At 38.0% G+C, this 20,517-nt stretch overlaps 1 protein-coding gene across 1 annotated transcript in view; it reads right to left on the bottom strand.

The window, feature by feature from the left end:
- urb1 (URB1 ribosome biogenesis homolog) overlaps positions 1 to 20,517 on the bottom strand; it is a 99,365-nt gene that overhangs the window by 77,755 nt on the left and 1,093 nt on the right. The window contains exons 2-11 of the mRNA XM_073045092.1: positions 17,820 to 17,959; positions 15,597 to 15,748; positions 13,336 to 13,468; positions 12,096 to 12,192; positions 11,551 to 11,636; positions 9,569 to 9,694; positions 7,477 to 7,607; positions 5,572 to 5,767; positions 2,252 to 2,389; positions 952 to 1,125 (exon numbers count right to left, since the gene is read on the bottom strand). Of these exons, the coding sequence (XP_072901193.1) occupies positions 952 to 1,125; positions 2,252 to 2,389; positions 5,572 to 5,767; positions 7,477 to 7,607; positions 9,569 to 9,694; positions 11,551 to 11,636; positions 12,096 to 12,192; positions 13,336 to 13,468; positions 15,597 to 15,748; positions 17,820 to 17,959 (1,373 nt within the window). The remainder of the gene's footprint in view (positions 1 to 951; positions 1,126 to 2,251; positions 2,390 to 5,571; positions 5,768 to 7,476; positions 7,608 to 9,568; positions 9,695 to 11,550; positions 11,637 to 12,095; positions 12,193 to 13,335; positions 13,469 to 15,596; positions 15,749 to 17,819; positions 17,960 to 20,517) is intronic.

The following is a 20,517-nucleotide window of genomic DNA, read 5'->3' on the forward strand; positions in this document are numbered from 1 at the left end:
TCCTTAGAAAAATGGTCTCAGAGGCAGAATTAGATTTAGTGTCAGTAATACAGAACATAGACATAAAAATCTATAAATTACTAAAATAGTAGTAAAATACTAAAACAACAGGAATAACAAGGTAGTGTTCATGGATTCACAGATTTGTTGCCCAGTACCAGACAACCCTGAATTTATATCTCAAGAAGTACGATGGGCGACTTCAGCTGATTGAGACTCAAATTCAGATCCATAAATTGGTAATTTATTTAGTTTTCCACTACCACAACCAATATGATTGGTGATTTTTCCTCTAATGGTGTTTCATTCAAAATTTCTCCACTTTAATCTTGATTTCTCTGATGCCTGTTGAGTGCTCTACCATCTCTGCCACCTAAAGTTTTGCAGCTTCGTCAAATCTTCAACTTACCCCAACCTTTTCACCTGAAACTTCTAGCTTCACTAAAAGAAAAACTTCTGCTTCCAGTTTGCCTTCTACTCACCTGCATATCCATTACTTCCTCATCTGTAGCATGAGGGTACATAAATCTTACTGCAATTAATTTAAAATGTTTACTGTCTCATTCATCTGTGAATATCAGATGTTTACAATTTCCTTCATTCTCAAGTACCCATCCAATGTTTCCAGTATCTGACTGGCCTTCAATGCAGTTGTTTTTCTGTCATTCTAACACTGCTGATGGAGCTTCAGACATTTCATTCCCTTCTTCACATAGCTCGATCATTGTGTTCCTTCCTAAAACCCATTTGTTTGATACAAGTTTTGATTCTCACTTGGAAAGCTCACACCGTAATTCCAATGTCTGCCCTTTTAATCTTCCTGATTGTTTTACCTATTCACTTGTGTCAAATGCTCTGCAATTTTTAAAATCTTGTATATCCATAAGTTATAACAACAATATCATCCAGGCAAAAGGCAAATTTGTCTGGTGTGCCTGCAATCCTTGGTACCTTGCTGAGGATCTCTCTGAACTGCTGTGCAAAGTCCTCCATTGCACTGGGAGTGTAAATTTCAGAGTGTTGCCACAGTTCCTCATTCAGACAATGCTCAATATTCTTCAGAGCCCTCTTCAGAACAAATGCTAGCAGAGATAAAGTTGTCTGTTGAACTACTTTATTGGCAATCTGAAAGCAAAGAAATACATCATGTTTATATTTTTAGATTGATTAAAAGAAAGAAATAGCTTGCCTTTGAATTGAATGGCTGATAAATAACATTGCAAATAAAAATTGAAACTGACAGCAAAAAAGAACAGAATTCAATTTAATACTTTCCTAAAGATATTCTGAAAGGAAATACTACTGCACTATTTACTACTCAATTGAAAACTTAACTTGAATGCTTAAGCCAAAATAAATTTGGAATTATATAAATCTATCCCTGTTTTAAACCTCAAGTGGGCAAATTCACTGGACGGAAGAACAGTTGGTTAATTGTCAATGAGCAGATAAATTAGTCTTAAAGTCACTTAGCTAAGAAAAAATACCAAAAAACAACACATTTTGAAATCTGAAACAAGAAGAGAAAATACTGGAAATACTCTGTAAATCAGCATCACAGAAAGAGAAATAGTTAACTTTCAGGTCAAAGATCCTTCACCAGAATATAGCTTGTAATGAGGGCAATTTTCTTATAATCCCAATAAACGACTCCTTCAATGCAAACATTAGGAAAAAAAACAAAGCAGAACATGCAAAGTGTCCTGTTGAAAGGTCTCGGCCTGAAACATTGACTGTATTCTTTTCCCCAGATGCTGCCTGGCCTGCTGAGTTCCTTTAGCATTTTGTGTGTGTTGCTTAAAACCTGGGATGGTCTCTTTTGCTGTGCTTTTGAAATTCCATGGATTTACTCTCAGGATATTGTACAGTGATAATTCCCAATAGTGAGAAATGAACATTCCCAGATATTGGGAAATCTAAAAAAGTTGTCAGTGTTTTGAAGATAATTGGTGCTAGAATGGAAAGCAAAATGACTGGAAAGTGAAATCTGCTATTTCGTTCACTTCATAGAAGTGCATATTTAATGATTCTGGCTGCTGTTTTACAGGACCAACTAGAAGGTAAAAAGACTGTATTTGTCAATAGGTGTACACCATGTCAGGAAAATAAGTAAATACTCACTTAACAATTTAGACAATAACTAGAACTGATGATAAGTATATTGGCTGTAGAGCAGACAGTAATCTGCATGCTAACAAAACCAATATTCTTCATACTGTACAGAAATAAAATTAAATATACTTTCCCTTACACTGATTCCCTGAATAAACATGGCTTTAGTTGCCACTGGAGGTAATGTTGTAACCATCACCATAGACAAAAGGCGAGGAATTGGGATGTATTCCTTTGTCTGGAAAGCCTTGGAAACTTCTGGCTGAGCTTCATAGATCTGGAATGAAAGTTGAAAATACAAATATAATGTTAGTTTCTGTGATTCTGACTTGAAGAAAGTTTATTATTAGGATTTACAGAGGTTATTTATTTACACTGATAGTAGTTTTTGTTTTATAGGCCTTAGTAATAATAATCAAAAAGAATTGCAGTATGTGTTAACAACACCTTGCATAGAAGTTAAGACAGTGATTCTTTTTAATGCAATGTCTTCTTTTTCTTAAGTTTTTTTTCTCACCATTATTTAATTTCATGAAAAACTGGTGAGACAGTGTTATGGTATTAAAAAAGAACATTTGAGGTTCAGCTTTCTTTCACCATGAAAATAACAGCGTATTTGGAATATCTGAAGTTTAATGTGGAAATTCTGAAGCTGCTACCAGTACTTGTGTCCTGCTTGAAACATTACAACTTTTGCAGCCCATGAGGGAATCAAAGGAAATTGCTCAAGTTAATATGAAGTCATTTAGTGTTGCACGCTTTCCTTCTGCGCTAGGTTCAGCATCAAGTTAGCAACTTGGCCTTGTAAAAAAAAAGACAAATGCTAAAGAAATGGCTAGGTTACTGCCCGATGCACTACAAGGCGTGGAAAGGAACAGCATCAAAACAATCAAAAAGTTAAAATTGCTTTTACTGGGAATCTAAAATCAAACCATCTTTGTCCACAGATAGTAACTTTTTTTGTGCATTTCTAGTTTTTTTCAGTTTCAATTTTGCTGTAAAAAACCATCTTTGTCCACAATTAGTAATTTTTTTTGTGCATTTTTAGTTTTTTTTCCAGTTTCAATTTTGCTGTAAAAATGTGGAAAATACTTTATTTTGTTGCACGACATTTAAGTAACATTTTACAAGGCCTTTCAAGCCATCCGATGAGGCCCTCTGTTGGTTGGGATTAACCATGGATATTGTATCCTAGCTGTCTACGTGATACACAAGCCAGGGCAGTACGACAAGGAGAGCAAGCTGTTGCCCTCCAAGAGAGCAAGCAGGTTCTGCCTCCATACAGCTGCTGATTCCAAAAGAACAGCAGACATTGATACAGTTTGGTGCCAGCAGTGTTGCAGGAGTTGCCAGTCAGCATTGAACTCAGCATAGCCTTAGGGACTCCAGTTCCGGTTTTCCCTCAGGTTTTACTTCTGAAGCCTTCCTCATGAGTGGATATAGCCGTAAGGCAGCTGAGGTTTAAGATCAGAGCTTTCCATCTCCTAGATGAGCTGCTAACCATGGCGGACAAACCCCATCTGCCCGAAGTGACTGGTTTTAAGGCACCAGTAACCCGCCTTTGTCCCTTTTCCTATCAGTAGAAACAGTTCCATTGGGCTTAGTAGCTAAGCCGCACATGAAGACCAGGAGCTGGACAATAGACAATAGGTGCAGAAGTAGACCATTCGGCCCTTCGAGCCTGCACCGTCATTTTGAGATCATGGCTGATCATCTACTATCAATACCCGGTTCCTGCCTTGTCCCCATATCCCTTGATTCTCCTATCCATAAGATACCTATCTAGTTCCTTCTTGAAAGCATCCAGAGAATTGGCCTCCACTGCCTTCCGAGGCAGTGCATTCCAGACCCCCACAACTCTCTGGGAGAAGAAGTTTTTCCTTAACTCTGTCCTAAATGACCTACCCCTTATTCTCAAACCATGCCCTCTGGTACTGGACTCTCCCAGCATCTGGAACATATTTCCTGCCTCTATCTTGTCCAATCCCTTAATAATCTTATATGTTGCAATCAGATCCCCTCTCAATCTCCTTAATTCCAGCATGTACAAGCCCAGTCTCTCTAACCTCTCTGCGTAAGACAGTCCGGACATCCCAGGAATTAACCCTGTGAATCTACGCTGCACTTCCTCTACAGCCAGGATGTCCTTCCTTAACCCTGGAGACCAAAACTGTGCACAATACTCCAGGTGTGGTCTCACCAGGGCCCTGTACAAATGCAAGAGGATTTCCTTGCTCTTGTACTCAATTCCCTTTATAATAAAGGCCACATTCCATTGGCCTTCTTCACTGCCTGCTGCACTTGCTCATTCACCTTCAGTGACTGATGAACAAGGACTCCTAGATCTCTTTGTATTTCTCCCTTACCTAACTTTACACCGTTCAGATAATAATCTGTCTTCCTGTTCTTACTCCCAAAGTGGATAACCTCACACTTATTCACATTAAACGTCATCTGCCAAGTATCTGCCCACTCACCCAGCCTATCCAAGTCACCCTGAATTCTCCTAACGTCCTTATCACATGTCACACTGCCACCCAGCTTAGTATCATCAGCAAACTTGCTGATGTTATTCTCAATGCCTTCAGCTGGACTTGGTTGTTAAAGGCTATTTGAGACGCACACCACTGGGAGCATTAATAGATAGTGGAATCCTATCCTACTATCTTCTCCAACCATAACTACCTTAAGGAACCAAGCCTTCATTACTGCTCATTTAAACTACAATCCATGTGCATGTAATTACTTACTGCAACTCAATAACAATTAAGACAATTATTTTTAAAATGAGAATTAAACCCTGCTGCCTTAATCATATACTCCAAAGTTTATTTTGTCCTCTAAAATGTTTAAAGTATCAATTAAAAGTTCTGCTCTTGTTTGTTTCCCTGTTTGATGTGAGAACTCTGACACAATTGGCTACTTGTCGAACTTGACTTCAACACTGTTTCTGTGTATCACTGTTGAACTGGAAATGTCTGATATCAAATTACAAAGGGAAAGGGACAACAGATCTGACTTTTATGGAGATCTTTCTTCAAAAACAGTGGAAAATACCATCCTTTCATTGCTGATTAAAATTTCAGAGCCATTGCATTCTGTGAAGCATTCTTTCATTCGGAGTTGCTTTGTTTTATATATCAAAAGAGTACAGGACCAAAACATGTTTTTCTTTCTCCAAAATACTCCACAGTCTGTCCAGCACTTTTCGTTTTGGATTCAAAGTTAAATTGATATTGTATCAAACACAGAGAATCCCACTGTTTCTATTTAAAATATGCATGTTAACTATCCTATTTTGAAAGTGTTCTCTTTACAGAATGTTTCTAATTAATTTAACTGCAATTTTCCATGATTTTTCCATTTGTGCTTCCCGTGACTCTGAGTTGTGATCTCAGAAAGTACATATTCAGAAATGAATCAAATTTCAAGGCTCTGTGCAAATTATTTGCCTCCTACCTTTCGAAGCAATTTCATATTGTCTAGCCAAACTGTCTTAAGTCTGGGGACGAAGGAATACTGTGTTTCTTTGAAGAATCTGTTCAATAAGTCAGGACACACTTTGAGGATGTTCACTAGGAGGTCAGCCACTAGCTCATCCTCTGTCGCTGTTTTTAAGCCAAGCAGGAACCTCAGCAGCACCACATTCCCTCCCCTGCAGAAACAATCACAATTCATATTTAAACAAAACAGATATTTTTAGATCTGTAGATGGTGCATTAATTAACATCAGTAAATTCAAAGGTAATGTGCAAATTATAGCAAAGTAAAAGTAATTTGATGATAACTGACATTGCAATAAAGATTTCTCCAATAACTCAGAAGTTTAAACATTTTCTTTCCAAAAATTATTTTATTCATTTATTTTATTTTTATACATATTTTAAATTTATATAAAATGGACTATTCAAGCCACCATTTTTATCACAGGTAACTTTACTCCAATTACTTAATTCCAATCATGATATTTTGTGCGAACCACTGACTATTTTGTTATTAAGTCTTTCTTTGTGATAATCTGTTCTACGCAGAGCACATGATGAGCCGTGGTAAAAGTTAAAAGAATATTCTATGATACAATGTCAGATACATCTTTGGCAGAGTGACACTAGTGTTTGCCTACCCACTTTAATTAAGTCAAGTTGCTTTTTATTGTCAAATAAATGAAGGGAATCCTGGCTATTTTCTAGATTAGTTTTTGTTCTTTAAGCTTTGTCCCAAATAAGTGGCTGTCCCGAATAACAAATGGCCAATTAACCAGAATCCACCGAACTTCTTTAAATACAGTGATCTAGAGTCTACTACACATCTATAGAAGTTTGTCAAAGATTCAGCATGACATCTAAAACTTTGACAAACTTCTATAGGTGTTTAGCGGAGAGAATATTGACTGGCTGCATCAGAGCCCGGGATGGAAACATCAATGCCTTTGGACGGAAAAGTAGTGGATATGTCCAGTCCATCACTCCTAAAGCCCTCCTCGCCGTTGAGCACGAAACACTGTTGCAGGGAATCAGCACCCATCATCAGGATCTGCACCATGCAGGATATGCTCTCTCTCACTGCTGCCATCAGAAAGGTGGTACAGGAGCCACAGGACTCACATCACCAGGGTCAGGAACAGTCACTATCCCTCAATCATCAGGCTCTTGAAATAAAGGGGTCAACTTCACCAATGGAGTCACCTTCAAGGACTCTTCATCTAGTATTCTTGATAGCTATTGCTTATTTATTTACTGTTATTATTTCTTTCTTTTGTATTAACACAGTTTCTTGTCTTTTGCACACTGGTTGAACGTCCAAGTTGGTGCGGTCTTTCATAGATTCTGTTATGGCTATTATTTTACGAATTTTATCGAAAATGAATCTCAGGGTTGTATATGGTGACAAGTATATGTACTTTGATAATAAATTTACTTGGAACTCTCTGGGGTAGAGATTCTCCTGTATGAGGAAGTTCTTTGCAATTCAGTTTTAGATAGCTGTTCTTAACCCTGCTCTTCACTTGAGATTTTCCCACTATTATATATCAATTACCTTGGCATTTACACTTTCAGACCTTCCTTCTCAGGATCTCATCTGTTCCAATGAGATTAGCTCTCACTTCCAAAACTGAATTTCCACCCCAAATCCCATTTGAAAACTAGCACTGGGAATTCCATATTTGAACCCGTAAAGCTTAGAAAGAAAAATCTTCTTTGATACCATGGAACAAACATATTAACAAACCTCTGTAATGAAATTGTGAACTAGGGTTTCATTTAGTTAGCCGAAGGGCAGAGAGCACATTCTACTGATATCCTTTCCATTTGGAAATATAACGTACACAGTGAATTGACATGAAGCTACCAGGAGCATTCTTACCTTTTTGCTGTACCCAGACTAGAATCATAAAAATTTATGCCATATTTAAATGAGCAGCAGAGATCAATCAAGAAATTGTGCACAAGTCCTCGAACCAGATCCTTTCCAGCTATTGCTGAATCTTGACCTTCCTGTAAAACAGTAAATAAGGTGGAATTGTTTATTTTTATAGCATTGCATAACTTGCATTCTATCCAACTGACCTATATTAGTGCTTATGCAGCATTTCATCCAAAGCATTTTACGTCACCCTGTCAGCACAGTCTATTCCTTTCTCCCTCAGCAACTTCACCATCTCCCCCAATACATGTGAGGTGACTGATAAGTTCATGGCTTAAGGTAGAGGGAGTCAATCTTAGAAATCCTAGCACATTTATTTATCCTACATTTACACAGTTAGTCCAGCGGTCGTGGAGCATACAGATCCCTTCTTTGTAGAAGTCGGTGTCTTGGACCTCCAGAAGTGGTCCACAGCAGGGGGTAATTGATAAGTTTGTGGCCTAAGGTAGAAGGAGATAAGTTATTAACTTCAAACTTTCTGCATTTTCACTCAAAGAGTAGAACTGCACATGAATATAATGAGAGCTGTATGACTCATCTCCTTCTACCTTAGGCCACAAACTTATCGATCACCCCTGCTGTGGACCACTTCTACAAAGAAGGGATCCGTATGCTCCACGACCGTTAGACTAAGTGCGTACATGTAGGAGGGGACTATGTTGAAAAATAAATGCGCTGGGTTTTTGAAAATTGACTCCTTCTAACTTAGGCCACGAACTTATCAATCACCCCTCGTACAAGGTTATCTACATCAACGACTAGTTGCAAAGTCCACATTTTGATCTTACGTTTGAATGAAAACAGTTTTCATGTATTCCTCAATGGATTTTATTAGATGTTGACTCAGTATTAAAATTGTTAAACAAAAATAAATGTACAATGTTGAAAATCCAAAAAAGTCAAAAGTTTGGGCAGCTTCACTAGAGAGCATAACAGAGTAAAGGTTCATGATCTTTTCTCCTTGGAGCAACGTAGGATGAGAGGTGACCTGATAGAGGAGTACAAGATGATGAGAGGCAACAATCGTGTGGATAGTCAGAGGCTTTTTCCCAGGGCTGAAATGGCTAATATGAGAGGACACAGTTTTAAGGTACTTGGAAATAGGTACAGAGGAGATGTTAGGTGTAAGTTTTTTTACGTAGAGAGTGGTGAGTGCGTGGAATGGGCTGCTGGCAATGGTGGTGGAGGAGGATGCCATATGGTCTTTTAAGAAGCTCCTGGATAGGTACACGGAGCTTAGGAAAATAGAGGGCTATGGGTAACCCAAGGTACTTTCTAAAGTAAGCACATGTTCAGCAAAGCATTGCGGGCTGAAGGGCCTGTATTGTGCTGTAGGTTTTCTATGTTTTTATCTTTTATCAGAAAAGGTAAAAGATCACTAACTTTAGTGTTATACCTATTTCTTCACTGATACATGCTAGCTTTCTTGTTAGCGAAGACGAAGAGACATTGTTTTAAAATTTTCATAGTACTTTAAAACATAAATGAAATGGTGCTGTGACATGTACCGGGATACAACCATATTACCTCAAATCTAAGAAATATTCATTCCATTATTTGAACATACATTACCTAATTACATTTTTATAAGTTGCAATAAGTTATCCAATAACTACAAAAAGTAAATTCTACAAAGCCAGGTTAATGCACTCTATGGTCCAGCCTTCTGTCAATACCCTGGCAGATATTTGCTTTCATTTGTGTTGACATCAAAACTGCTTTATTGACTTCAGCACAGCAGTGGTCAACAAGGATTATCTTAGACAGAGAAGAGCTTTATACAGAGCAGGAGAGAATGCAAAAAGAGTCAACACTGCCTGAAGGGAGAAGCAAACATTTAGGAGATTGTGGTGTCCATAAAACAGCATTTAACATTACAGAAAACATTTTAGATGCATTTTGGAATATTGTCATCCATGAAATGTAAGTCTTACTTTTACAACAGTATCAGTTTGCATATTTAGTCCTACAGCACAAAAATTTGGTCCTAAATTATGATAATTACTATTTTTTGATCCATTTAAGTACCTACCTTCCCAGTATCGACCTGAACATCAACTGTTCCACTCCAGCGATATAATGTAGCAATGTGATTCAAAACTCCTACCGAGAATAAACGAACCTTCTGTGTTTTACTTATGGCTTTATTTTGCACAACCTTGATGACAAATGAAAAATACACAAAGTGGATTTTATTAATTAAATCCTCAAGAAAAAAATCCAGAAATTATGAATGGTTAAGATATTAAAATTGAATCTTAGCACTTTCAGTGCATGGCATTTATTCCTATTGTTACAATGTGCCTGATAACTGTAAACACGCTCCTCATATACTCAACCACATCATTCATACCACAGCCAGAGAATGAGTAGGGAGTTGTGCGGCCACAGGGGGATGTAACGAAGTGAAGAGGGGTGCAGGAGGTCAGAAAACAAAACCTACATTTCAAGACTCAAGTTGATTTACCGTCATTCTTCAATACTTGAGTGTAAAGAAGAACAAAATGATTGTTACTTTGGCCCTGATTCAGCATAAAAAACACAATAAATATAAAACAGAAATAAATGTTGAATGTGGAGATGGGCCTATAAAATAGACTGATTGAATGTTCAGTAAGTGATCAAGGGACAGGAGTATTTGAACCTAAGGTGACTGTCAGAGTGACAAAGTGACTCTTGGCAAGAGGAACTCTTCTAGGTAGCAGCAGGGCATCTGAAAATACAATAGAACAGTGACTGTATCAGTGCGGGCGTAAGGTTTGGAGAATAGACATAATGTGGCAGTGAAGGGTGCTGATTTTATGGTTTTGTTTCATGTGTATCCAAGAGACAATTGAATCACTGAGAACAGAAACATGAAGGCTAAGCACCACTGGTCAGATCTCAGTGCAAATGTACAATTATGTTAAAGTACAGAATATGGATAAACTTTTATGATGTCATGCATCTGTGCATAATTAGTTGAAACTCCATTTATAAAATACACTTAGCAAATATAAAATTATATAACAAAAGAAAATGATGCATCAATTAATCCTTTGGGCCTGCTCCAGTTCCCAATAAGATAACACTTGATTTTATATTTCAGCACAACTTTCCCAAGCCCAGGACTTGCATGTACCTTGTGAAGCCCTGTAAGAGTTTTGTACACTTCTGTGAGATAACCCCTCAGTCTTCAAAAACTCTGAAGTATACAGTACATGCATTCTATATAACTCTCTACACAGAACAAACCCACCACCCCTGCAAACAATTGAGTTAATATCTACTGAAGTCCCTCAATGGCAAGTATAACCTTCCTAAGTTAGATACAAGTTAGACTTCCCAAGTAAAACTTGTGCACAATATTTCAATGTGGTGACACCAGGGCACTGTTTGTAGAAAAAACACAATTCCTTTGCTCTCAAACCCTCCTGCATTGTAAGACAACACATCCATTGCTTTCCTAATTACATGCTGAACCTGTATGTGAACTTCTTGTGATTGATAAATAATGACACAAAGGTACCTCAGAAGTCCAACATTTCCTCATTTAGAAAAATATTCTTATCTTCTATTTTTCTACCACATTACTGTATCCCCATGCTCTCACTCTTGTCACTTAGTATGTGCGTATCTCCTAAAGACCCCCTGCATCCACTTCACCATCTACACTGACATTCAACATTTTATATTTGTAATTCGATCACATTTGAGCTCCTCTTCCAAATCTTTCAAATAGATTGGGAACGCAAGTGATCCTGCAATGATCCCTGATGCACACTAAATGCTACAGCTTCTGAATCTGAAATTTACCTATTTACTTTCACAGTATGCTTTCCTTTTATAAAGCGTACACTGTAAATTAGAAACATATAATCCATGCTGCTTTAACAAAATGCATGTGGTTTCTAACAGGTATTAATAATAAATTTCTGTTAAAAATACATCATGTGTGAAAGCTTTCTCAAAGTGGACTTCTAGATAACCGTTGGATACTTGAGCTGAAAACTATTTATAAGTAGATTGACAAACCTTTGTTTGAAAAGTTGATAGAAGTAAATTTATGACAGAAATATGATCTTCTTTTAGTCCAGAAGTGAATATATCTGCAATAAAATCTTAAGAAAAACACTTCAGTTAAAATGAATACTAAGTACTGACAGTCTCTTCATTGTCACTTCGTTCCTCCATTATTACTGTTCCCAACATTCTTCATTATTCCTCTGAAACTCCTGATTTCATACTCCTCATCACTTGCACTTCGATCAGGATTTATTGCTTGGTCTTTTACTCTAACACTTTTCTTAATAGAAGGATCTAAAAATAATCAAAACAGCTTTTTCAGCCTTTTCTGGTTATCTTAATTATTTTTCACGGCATCTTTTTTTTCATCTTGGCAGTCCCCCAAACAATGCAACTCTGTAGATTTTATCATTGTTTCCCACAAAGTGTAACTTGCTTATATAATGCACTAAGAACATTATTTTGGTACTTGGCACTGTTATCAATACAAGAAGATATTTAAAACAAAAGTCTTCAGATTTCAAATTCTGGTTGAATTATGAGACTGAAAGTACCTTTTAACTCCAGGACTTGGCTAATTGTGTTGTTGTCACCAGCAATCAGAAATGAAATTGCAAACTGTATATAAGCCATGCGAACGTCAGGCTTCCCCTACAGCAAATATATTTTTGATTACTCACTTTGTCATTATCACATAGGATTACCATTTTAAATGAAGTTCAGAATTGTTGAGGCACTTCACACTGAAAATTGTTAGTGATTTAACCATGTTTATTTAAAAGCTTAAAGCACTTGTATTTATGAATAAGAAAAAAAGCATCTCACAGGTTATAATGGGAACTGATAGACGCAGAACTGGGCTGAGAAGTGGCAGATGTAGTTCAATCTAGAAAAGTGTAAAGTGATGCACTTTGTAAGGTTGAACTTGTTCTGTGTTCTAAAGCTATTAATGGCAGGATTCTTAGCAGTGTGGAGGAACAGAGGGATCTTGGGGTCCACGTCCATAGACCCCTCACGGTTGCCAAGCAAACTGAGATGTGTGGTGTGTTGGTCTTTATTAGTTGGGGATGTGAGTTCAAGTGTCACAAGTTAATACTGCAGCTCTACAAAATTGCTTCATCCATACTTGGTGTACTCAGTTCTGGTCACCTTATTATAGGAAGGATGTGGAAGCTTTAGAGAGGTGCAGAGGAGATTAACCAAGATGCTGCCTGGATAAGACAGACTGAGTGAACTAGGACATTTCTCCTTTGAAGGATGGAGGATGACAGGTGACTAAATAGAGGATATAAGATGAAAGGAGACATTGTTGGAGTGGGCAGCCAGTGTCTTTATTACAGGACAGAAATGGATAATACAAGAGTGCATAATTTTAAGGTGATTTGAGAAAGTACAGGGGGATGTCAGAGGGGACTGTGGAAACCAAAGAGATACTTTAATTGAGATTCTGAACATATTTTAAATTATTGCATTGCAGAAAGAATTGTTTTTACTGCATATATCAGCCTAATAATTTAGTCTGGGAGCAAAATTAGTGTGGCTGAACACACTGTTTATATAATAGGGATCAAGTTAAAAATGTTGCATCACTACCATTCTATCAGAAAACAAACCACATTCTGAGCATCTAATATACAGACAAATGTCCTGTTCCCTGACATGGCACTGAAATCATAAGCGTGACATCTGGAATAAGTCAGCAGTATTCTTCCCAAATAATTAATGGAATCATCAGCAGAAACAAAATCAAAGTTTACAAGGGTGGGTTAAACCTTCACAGGCCAAAGCACTTACTGTTAGATCTCTGATTTTCAATAAGCCTGACAGCAATTTGTTGTTGAAATCAAAGTGACTGAAGAAATTTCGTGCAGCTTCTGGGCCTTGGCTTACCATCGCAGACAATAAGTGAAGGCATGCTTTGGCACATCTGAAACCAAATTAAATTAAATAAATTCAACTTAAAAAAAATTATGGCTAGTCATGGTGTCGCCAGAATTATGTAACATTGTAATGTATTGTTATCCCAGATCAAAACTAGTGTAAATTAATTTTCCGTGAGCATGACAAATTCATCAAATGAATTTGTTTTCAAATTTATCATTGTCACTACCTAGCCTGTAACTGTTATACTTCATTGATAGTATCCTGCCCATAGAGAAACATGTTAGGAGTTGGGAAAAATTCATAACTGTACACCTTGGGTTTTTCCAAAGTGTGGGAATTTCAAAATTTGCTTTCTTGGATGGGAGAGAAAGAAAAAGAAATGCAGTCCAAAAACGTCATTTTCATTTTACATACCGTAGTTTACTACATAAAATGAAAATGAACAAGTTTAGAAAGACGTAACTATATTAACCAGAACATTGTGTTTTGCTAGCTCCCAATCCAAATTCTAACTCAGCTTCCATTTGCTTGAATTCCTAATCTAAACACCATGTACTGACAAAATTCTGGTATCAAAGCTTAAAGAGTAATCACCGAGTATCAGAATCAGGTATATTGTGAAATTTGTTGTTTTTTTGCAGCAGTACATTACAATATGTGACATGAAAAAATATAAATTACAGTACATATATTATATATTTTAATAAATAGTGCAAAAAGAGAGAGAAAAAAGTGTAATAAAATCCAGATAGGAAACAATATATCTGATCCAACACACACAAAATGCTGGAGGAACTCAGGTCAGGCATTGTCCATGGAAAAGAATAAACCATCAACATTTCAGACTGAGACCCTTCTTGAGTCCTGAAGTAGTGTCTCGGCCCAAAATGTCAACTATTTATTCATTTCCATAGGTATTGCCTGACCCACTGAGTTCTTCCAGCATTTTATGCTTTGGATTTCCAGCATCTGCAGACCTTCTCGTGTTTACTATATCTGATATTTTGTTAATCATAAAAAGTCACTTCCTCCAGGCTTGACATTTCTGACAAAATGTTTGTAGCTAATACGTCTCCGATACTAATGTATGATATACGATTACTACAAAATGGTTGTTGTGACGCATCCAGTGTGATAGTGTACAGGGCAGTGCTTGCCGCTCTCACTTTTAACTTGCACCGCTGGTTAGCAGTCTTGTGAAAAGGAAAGCTGAGTGTGTCAGTCCCTCCCTGTCAGTACATAGCCTCTCCAATAGCAAGCCTCACGTAGTGTCTCCTAACTGTAAACACATGGAAACTGAACTCCTTTCGGACTCAGGCTAAACTAGAGGATGGAGAGGAGGTCTGGCCCTTGCACATGTAGCATGCTGGCCCAGCAGTACGTGGACGTGCCCTGGTATTCGTGAACTAGATCCCCAGCCATGGGTAAGTAGCTCCACTGCCTTGTGGGCAGCCTCAGAGAGACAAAGGCTACAGGAGTAAACCCAAACAGAAAATCCAGAGTGGAGCCCCAAGGCGGCTGGACGTTATTGAACATCGCTCCGGCAGCTGCTGCAGCCAAGCGTATTGCTTCACAAGCTTTCCTTTGGAGTGAGGCCAAGAGGGGGATGTTTGACGACCTCCCAGGATCTCCATACCTTCCACCCAGGCTTGTGATGATGATCATCATCACTCATTGTCCTTCAAGACAGATGGATGCCAACCAACACACATAAGCCATTATACATATGTGAGCTCCTCCAAACTACACCCTAACCAGCCTGGACTTTCCTGGTCACAAAACTCAACTTGTAGGCAATGTGGGTATTGTTGTTTAGGTAACAAGCAAGAGACAATACAATAATAACATAAAACATCCCAAGCTATTGCACAGAAGCATCATAAAAATATTTAGTGGTTATATTCACACAGTGATAGTGGCTATAAAATGATTGATTGCTTATGAAGCACTTTAGAATTCAAAGAAAGTTTATATAAACAATTTGAAAATGATTACAAAAATATTCTATCATCCACAAACATATTGAATCATAAAGGAAAAGTTTAAAGCAATTAGTGCTCTACCTAAATTTTGAGTTAATAAACATAGCGAGTCACATTGAGTATTCATTGATTTTGTTCACAAACCAGCTCCTTGACTAATAATTGTTAAACTTACAATATGACACTAACCTGGGACTTGTTGAGAAGAGTGCTGAATATATTAACTTCATGTAACTATACAGCACTTTCTTCACTATGTTCATCCCCACGGAACTAAAATGGGTAAGATCACTGGCAGTTCGCAGCAAAATGGCCTCCAAGGCTTGGAAAATTAAAATCCTCTGAAGGACAACGAAAGAAACTGATTACCGTAGATTCCGGATTTTAAGCCGCTACTTTTTTCCCACATTTTGAACAGCTTTGAACACTGCGGCCTTTAATACGGTGCGGCTAATACATGATGTTTTTCATGCCGCCAAAAACATTTTGCCTCGTAACAGTAGACCAATAAAATTGATGAGTAGTTCACAGAGGTCCAATGAAATTGTACGATAAATCAAGCGCACTTTCACAATTAAATTATTGTAAATCAGTCATTTGTACTCACCCTCATCAACATGGAAAACACTCGAAGAAAAGCATTGTGCTGCCTTTATGGCAGTTATTTAGTTTATAATATTTTCGCTTAGTAATTCATTTTCTAGTTAAAGTTAGAAGTGTTTTAACTATATTTGTTTTCTGTACTACATCGCGGGATGCTATGACGTCACACCCGGTTTCGCCGCATCTTGTGGGAAAAATGCCGTTTGCGATAAACGGGACGGCGGGGGCGAGCGGCGGAGCGAAAACGCTGCTTTTAAGTTAAAGGCGATCAATAACTTTTCCTGGTAGGCTGCAGTATATATATTTTTTACCAGTCGTTAGGAGATATTGGAATGTTGTTCAGTAAAAAAGTATACGCAACGTATATTTAAAAGTAGCCGCGTTACAGGCACGGTTCGAAAAAAAGCATTTGCAATATGTATTTGTTTATGTTACCATATGGATTTAATTAAAAGTAAAAAAATCCTCACGTGTAATATCTTTCTGTGTAAATATCTCATATTACAACGTGGGACACCTGCGGCCGAAAATCCGGTGCGGCCTGTACAAGTAAAAAAATTGATTTTCTTTCTAAAATTAGAGCCAGCGGCTTTTAATCAGGTGCGCTCTGTAGTCCGGAATCTACGGTATGTTTCCATACAGGGATATTAAAGAAACACATTTTTAGTTTTTAAGTCTATACCATAGCACTGCTTACAGCAATTAGAATGAAGTACATTTTTATGAGTATTGTAAAAATCATGAGAAGTACAGTGTTTAAGATCACACGATTGTCTTTTGAAAGAAAAAAATATTGGCAAATCTTTACATGTTTTCAGTGGAAAGCCAGAAGAAAGTAATGTAATACAATCACTTCTTTCCTGGTTGAAGTGCAAGATCTATCTATATATATATATATATACACATACACACACACACACATATATATAGTGTAGGTTGTGTGGTTAAGGGCATTGAAGGAGGGCTGAGTTCATTACAAGTTGTTTTAAAAAACATCTTATACTGAGGCCATTTGGAAGATAAAACTTGTTTCAACTTCAGCATTTTTATGTTCGCTGGCAGCTATTAAACATTTAAACTTTACAAGTCACCCTTTTCAGACATAGGAAATATTAATGCTAATGTTCTTTATAAAAATCTAATCTCTGGTGCCAACAAGCAGCTGTACTTTGCTAAATGGTATTTCCTATCTCCCAGTGGTATTTAAATAGGAGAATCCAAATCTTTATCTAGCAGCAGCAAAGGAAATTTCCCTTTGGAGACAATAAAACTTAGAAGAGTTATCTGGCACAGATACACTGCTAGACGTTACTAAATTGCATAATCTCCAAGACACCAATTTCAGCCAATAATTAATTTTTTTGATTAAATTTACTTTTGAACAGAACGTTGATTGTAAAAAATCAGGATCATGTTCAACCGAGCTCTTCTATCACAAAAACATTATTTGGGACTTAATCAGTGTTAGCATACATCATTTTGCACATCTGTAAACTGAGCAACCAATCCAACTGGGTAGCCCTGTTACAGCTAACAGGGCGACCCAGGGTACAAATCACCTTGCTTGGCCCACAGACAAATTTGAATCCCCTTGTGGCTGAACTAATCATTTGACAGAGTACTGATGAGCTGAAGAGAGGGCAGGATGCATTTCACATCCAGCTTCATCATAGGCTTGACTTATTTACAAATGAGGACTTCTTTCATTTAGTGAATGTAAGTAATACTTCATGTTATTTGTTTCATTATTTTTAGCACTGGTAAGCAAAGCATTACTTAATTCAAATTTTATTAACAGTAAAATTTTACCTCCTTTCCTGTCAAGTTTTCTCCATCAAGCAGCTTAAAAAATTCTGCACATTCAGCTGAAATCTTTATGTACCCCTCCACAACATCATAAAGTCCAGAGCAGGGTAACTGTTTGGCTATAGAAATAAAGGTCACTAAACCTGAAAGAAACACAAAAGGAGTTTTAACATTACAAACGTCTACAAATGTTACAGCAGCTCATAAAAGAAAATTCATTTGTTAGGCATCTGAAATTGTGGAACTGAATCTTTTCTTAAGAAATACTAACAAGATTCACGTTTCAGATATAGGCTGCAACACAGAGAGAACACTGGAGGAACTCAGCAGGTTAGGCAGTATTTTTGGAAGGAAATGAACAATTGCATTTCAATTTGCATTTGCAGATCATTCATTAGGGCCAGAAAGAGGGAGGAAGCCACAAAAAAAGGATGGGGGAGGAGGAGCATGAGCTGGTGAATCTAAGTGATGGGAATGGATCAAAGGAGGGAGAGTAATTCAAAAAAGGGAATGATATGAGAAGCTGGGAGGTGATAGGTGGAAGAGGTAAAGGGCTGAAGAAGTAGGAATTTGATAGATGGGTGCAGTAGATCACGGAGTAAAGGGAGGGATCTCGGGGACCAGAAAGAGGAAAGTATAGGTGATGGGCAGGTTGTGAAAGTGAGGATACAGGAAAAGAAGTGGTAAAGACCACCAAGACAGAATGTAAGGCATTGCTCCTCTAATCTGTGCTCGCCCTCAATGTGGCAATGGAAGACATGTCCATGTGGGAATGGGACGATGGTTTACAATGGCTGGCCACCAGGGTATCCCAGACGGTACAGTTGACAAGAGTGCAGGTGTTCCCTGATGCGATCCCCTAATCTGCGTCACATCTCGCTGATGTAAGGAAGCCACACAAAGAGCACTAAATCCATGATGCCGATGGATTCACATGAGAAGTGCTGCCTCACCTAGGTGGACTGTTGTGTTGGACATGGAGGCTCACAGGGTGGGAGGTCACAACCTATCCCTGATATATCTGGGTCCAATGGACACAGTGTTGGTCATGGACACGATACAGATGAGGACTGTGTTGGTCGGACATCTCCTCGAGTGGAACTGGAAGAAGGAAATAGCATCCTTGCAAGTGACAGGGTGGGAAAAGGTGTAGTTGGGAAAACTTTGGGAGTCAGAGGGTTTGTAAAAAATGTTGGTAGATAATCTGTCTCTGGAAATGGAGAGATCAAGAAAGGGACAAGACATATAGGCCTCCTGTTTACTCATTTAGCTGTTGTCAGGCCAATTGCATATGCACACTATTTTGTTTTAATTTCAGACAATATTCAATTAGTTCTGATTAGAACTCAGACCAAATGATAAATACTTGCTGACTGGAGAGTAGTCCCGAATTGTTTTTAATCCCAACCATGTTATAGTTTTTAGAAAGTGAAAATTTTCTAAAAAGGATTTGTTAAGCATTTCCTCACTCCCAATTTTATTTTTAACAAAAGCAAATATTACCAATAGTAATAAACTTGGCATGTTTTCAAAGACAGCATCTCAATATCTCTTGAAGATTCAAAGTAGACTGTCCTCGGGATCTCCCAGTGGCCACCCATTTTAATTCCACTTCCCATTCCCATTCTGATATGTCTATCCATAGCCTCTTCCACTGTTGGGCTGAGGCCACACTTAGGTCGGAGGAACAACACATATTTTCTTTGGGTAGCCTCCAACCTGATGCCATGAACATCGATTTCTTGAACTTCCAGTAATGCCCCCCATCTCCTCCTGTCCTTCACTATTTCCCATCCCTTTTTCCCTCTCTCACCTTACCTCTTTGCCTACCCATTTACTCCGTCTGGTGCTCCTCCCCCCCTTTCTTTCTTCCATGGTCTTCTGTCTCTTTCACCTACCAACTCCCTAGCTCTTTACTTTATCCCTCTCCCTTTAGATTTCACCTATCATCTTGTGTTTCTCTCTTCCCTCCCTCTCCCACCTTTTAAATCCACTCTTCAGCTTTTTTTTCTCTAGTCCTGCAAAAGGGTTTCGGCCCAAAACATTGACAATACTCTTTTCCATAGATGCTGCCTAGCCTGCTGAGCTCCTTCAGCATTTCGCGTGTGTTGCTTCCCTCCCCACCAAAATGTGTTTACATGTTTGAACTCCAAAACTTTAATGGTGTCTGTTCTGTAAATTCCCATGAGTGCAAGTCACTTTTAATTTTTCCTGATAACCCCTTTATCACAGGACAAATTCCCACCTTCCCTTACAACAAAGAAGGCACCTATTGTGGCACATCATGTCTGTGCCAGCACAGAGTGATGCGATTCTTCCACTAATTTGACTTCCCTCAGATTCAACCGCTGACTTACACACTAACAATAATTTACAATTAACTTACTGACTCATATCTTTGTGATGGGGGTGGGGTAAACCAGGTAACCCCAGGAAAACCCATCGATAAAGTGCAGACTCCAACAGCACCAGTGACCAAGATTGACTCTGACACCAGAGCTGTGAGGTAGCCTGACTAACTGCTTCACTGTGCACCCCACTCTCAGGATGGATAATATATTAACCTGTACTTCTCAGTTCCTTTGCTCATTAAGTTTATTACATTACTATAATTAAGGCTTTTCTCATTACTTCCACTATTTCATGAAACTGTTCCAAATATGGATCCAGTTACTTTTAAATTTGGAAAATTCCAAGTTTT

The sequence above is a fragment of the Hemitrygon akajei genome, chromosome 5 (genome assembly GCF_048418815.1).
Source record: "Hemitrygon akajei chromosome 5, sHemAka1.3, whole genome shotgun sequence".
NCBI classification, from domain to species: domain Eukaryota; kingdom Metazoa; phylum Chordata; class Chondrichthyes; order Myliobatiformes; family Dasyatidae; genus Hemitrygon; species Hemitrygon akajei.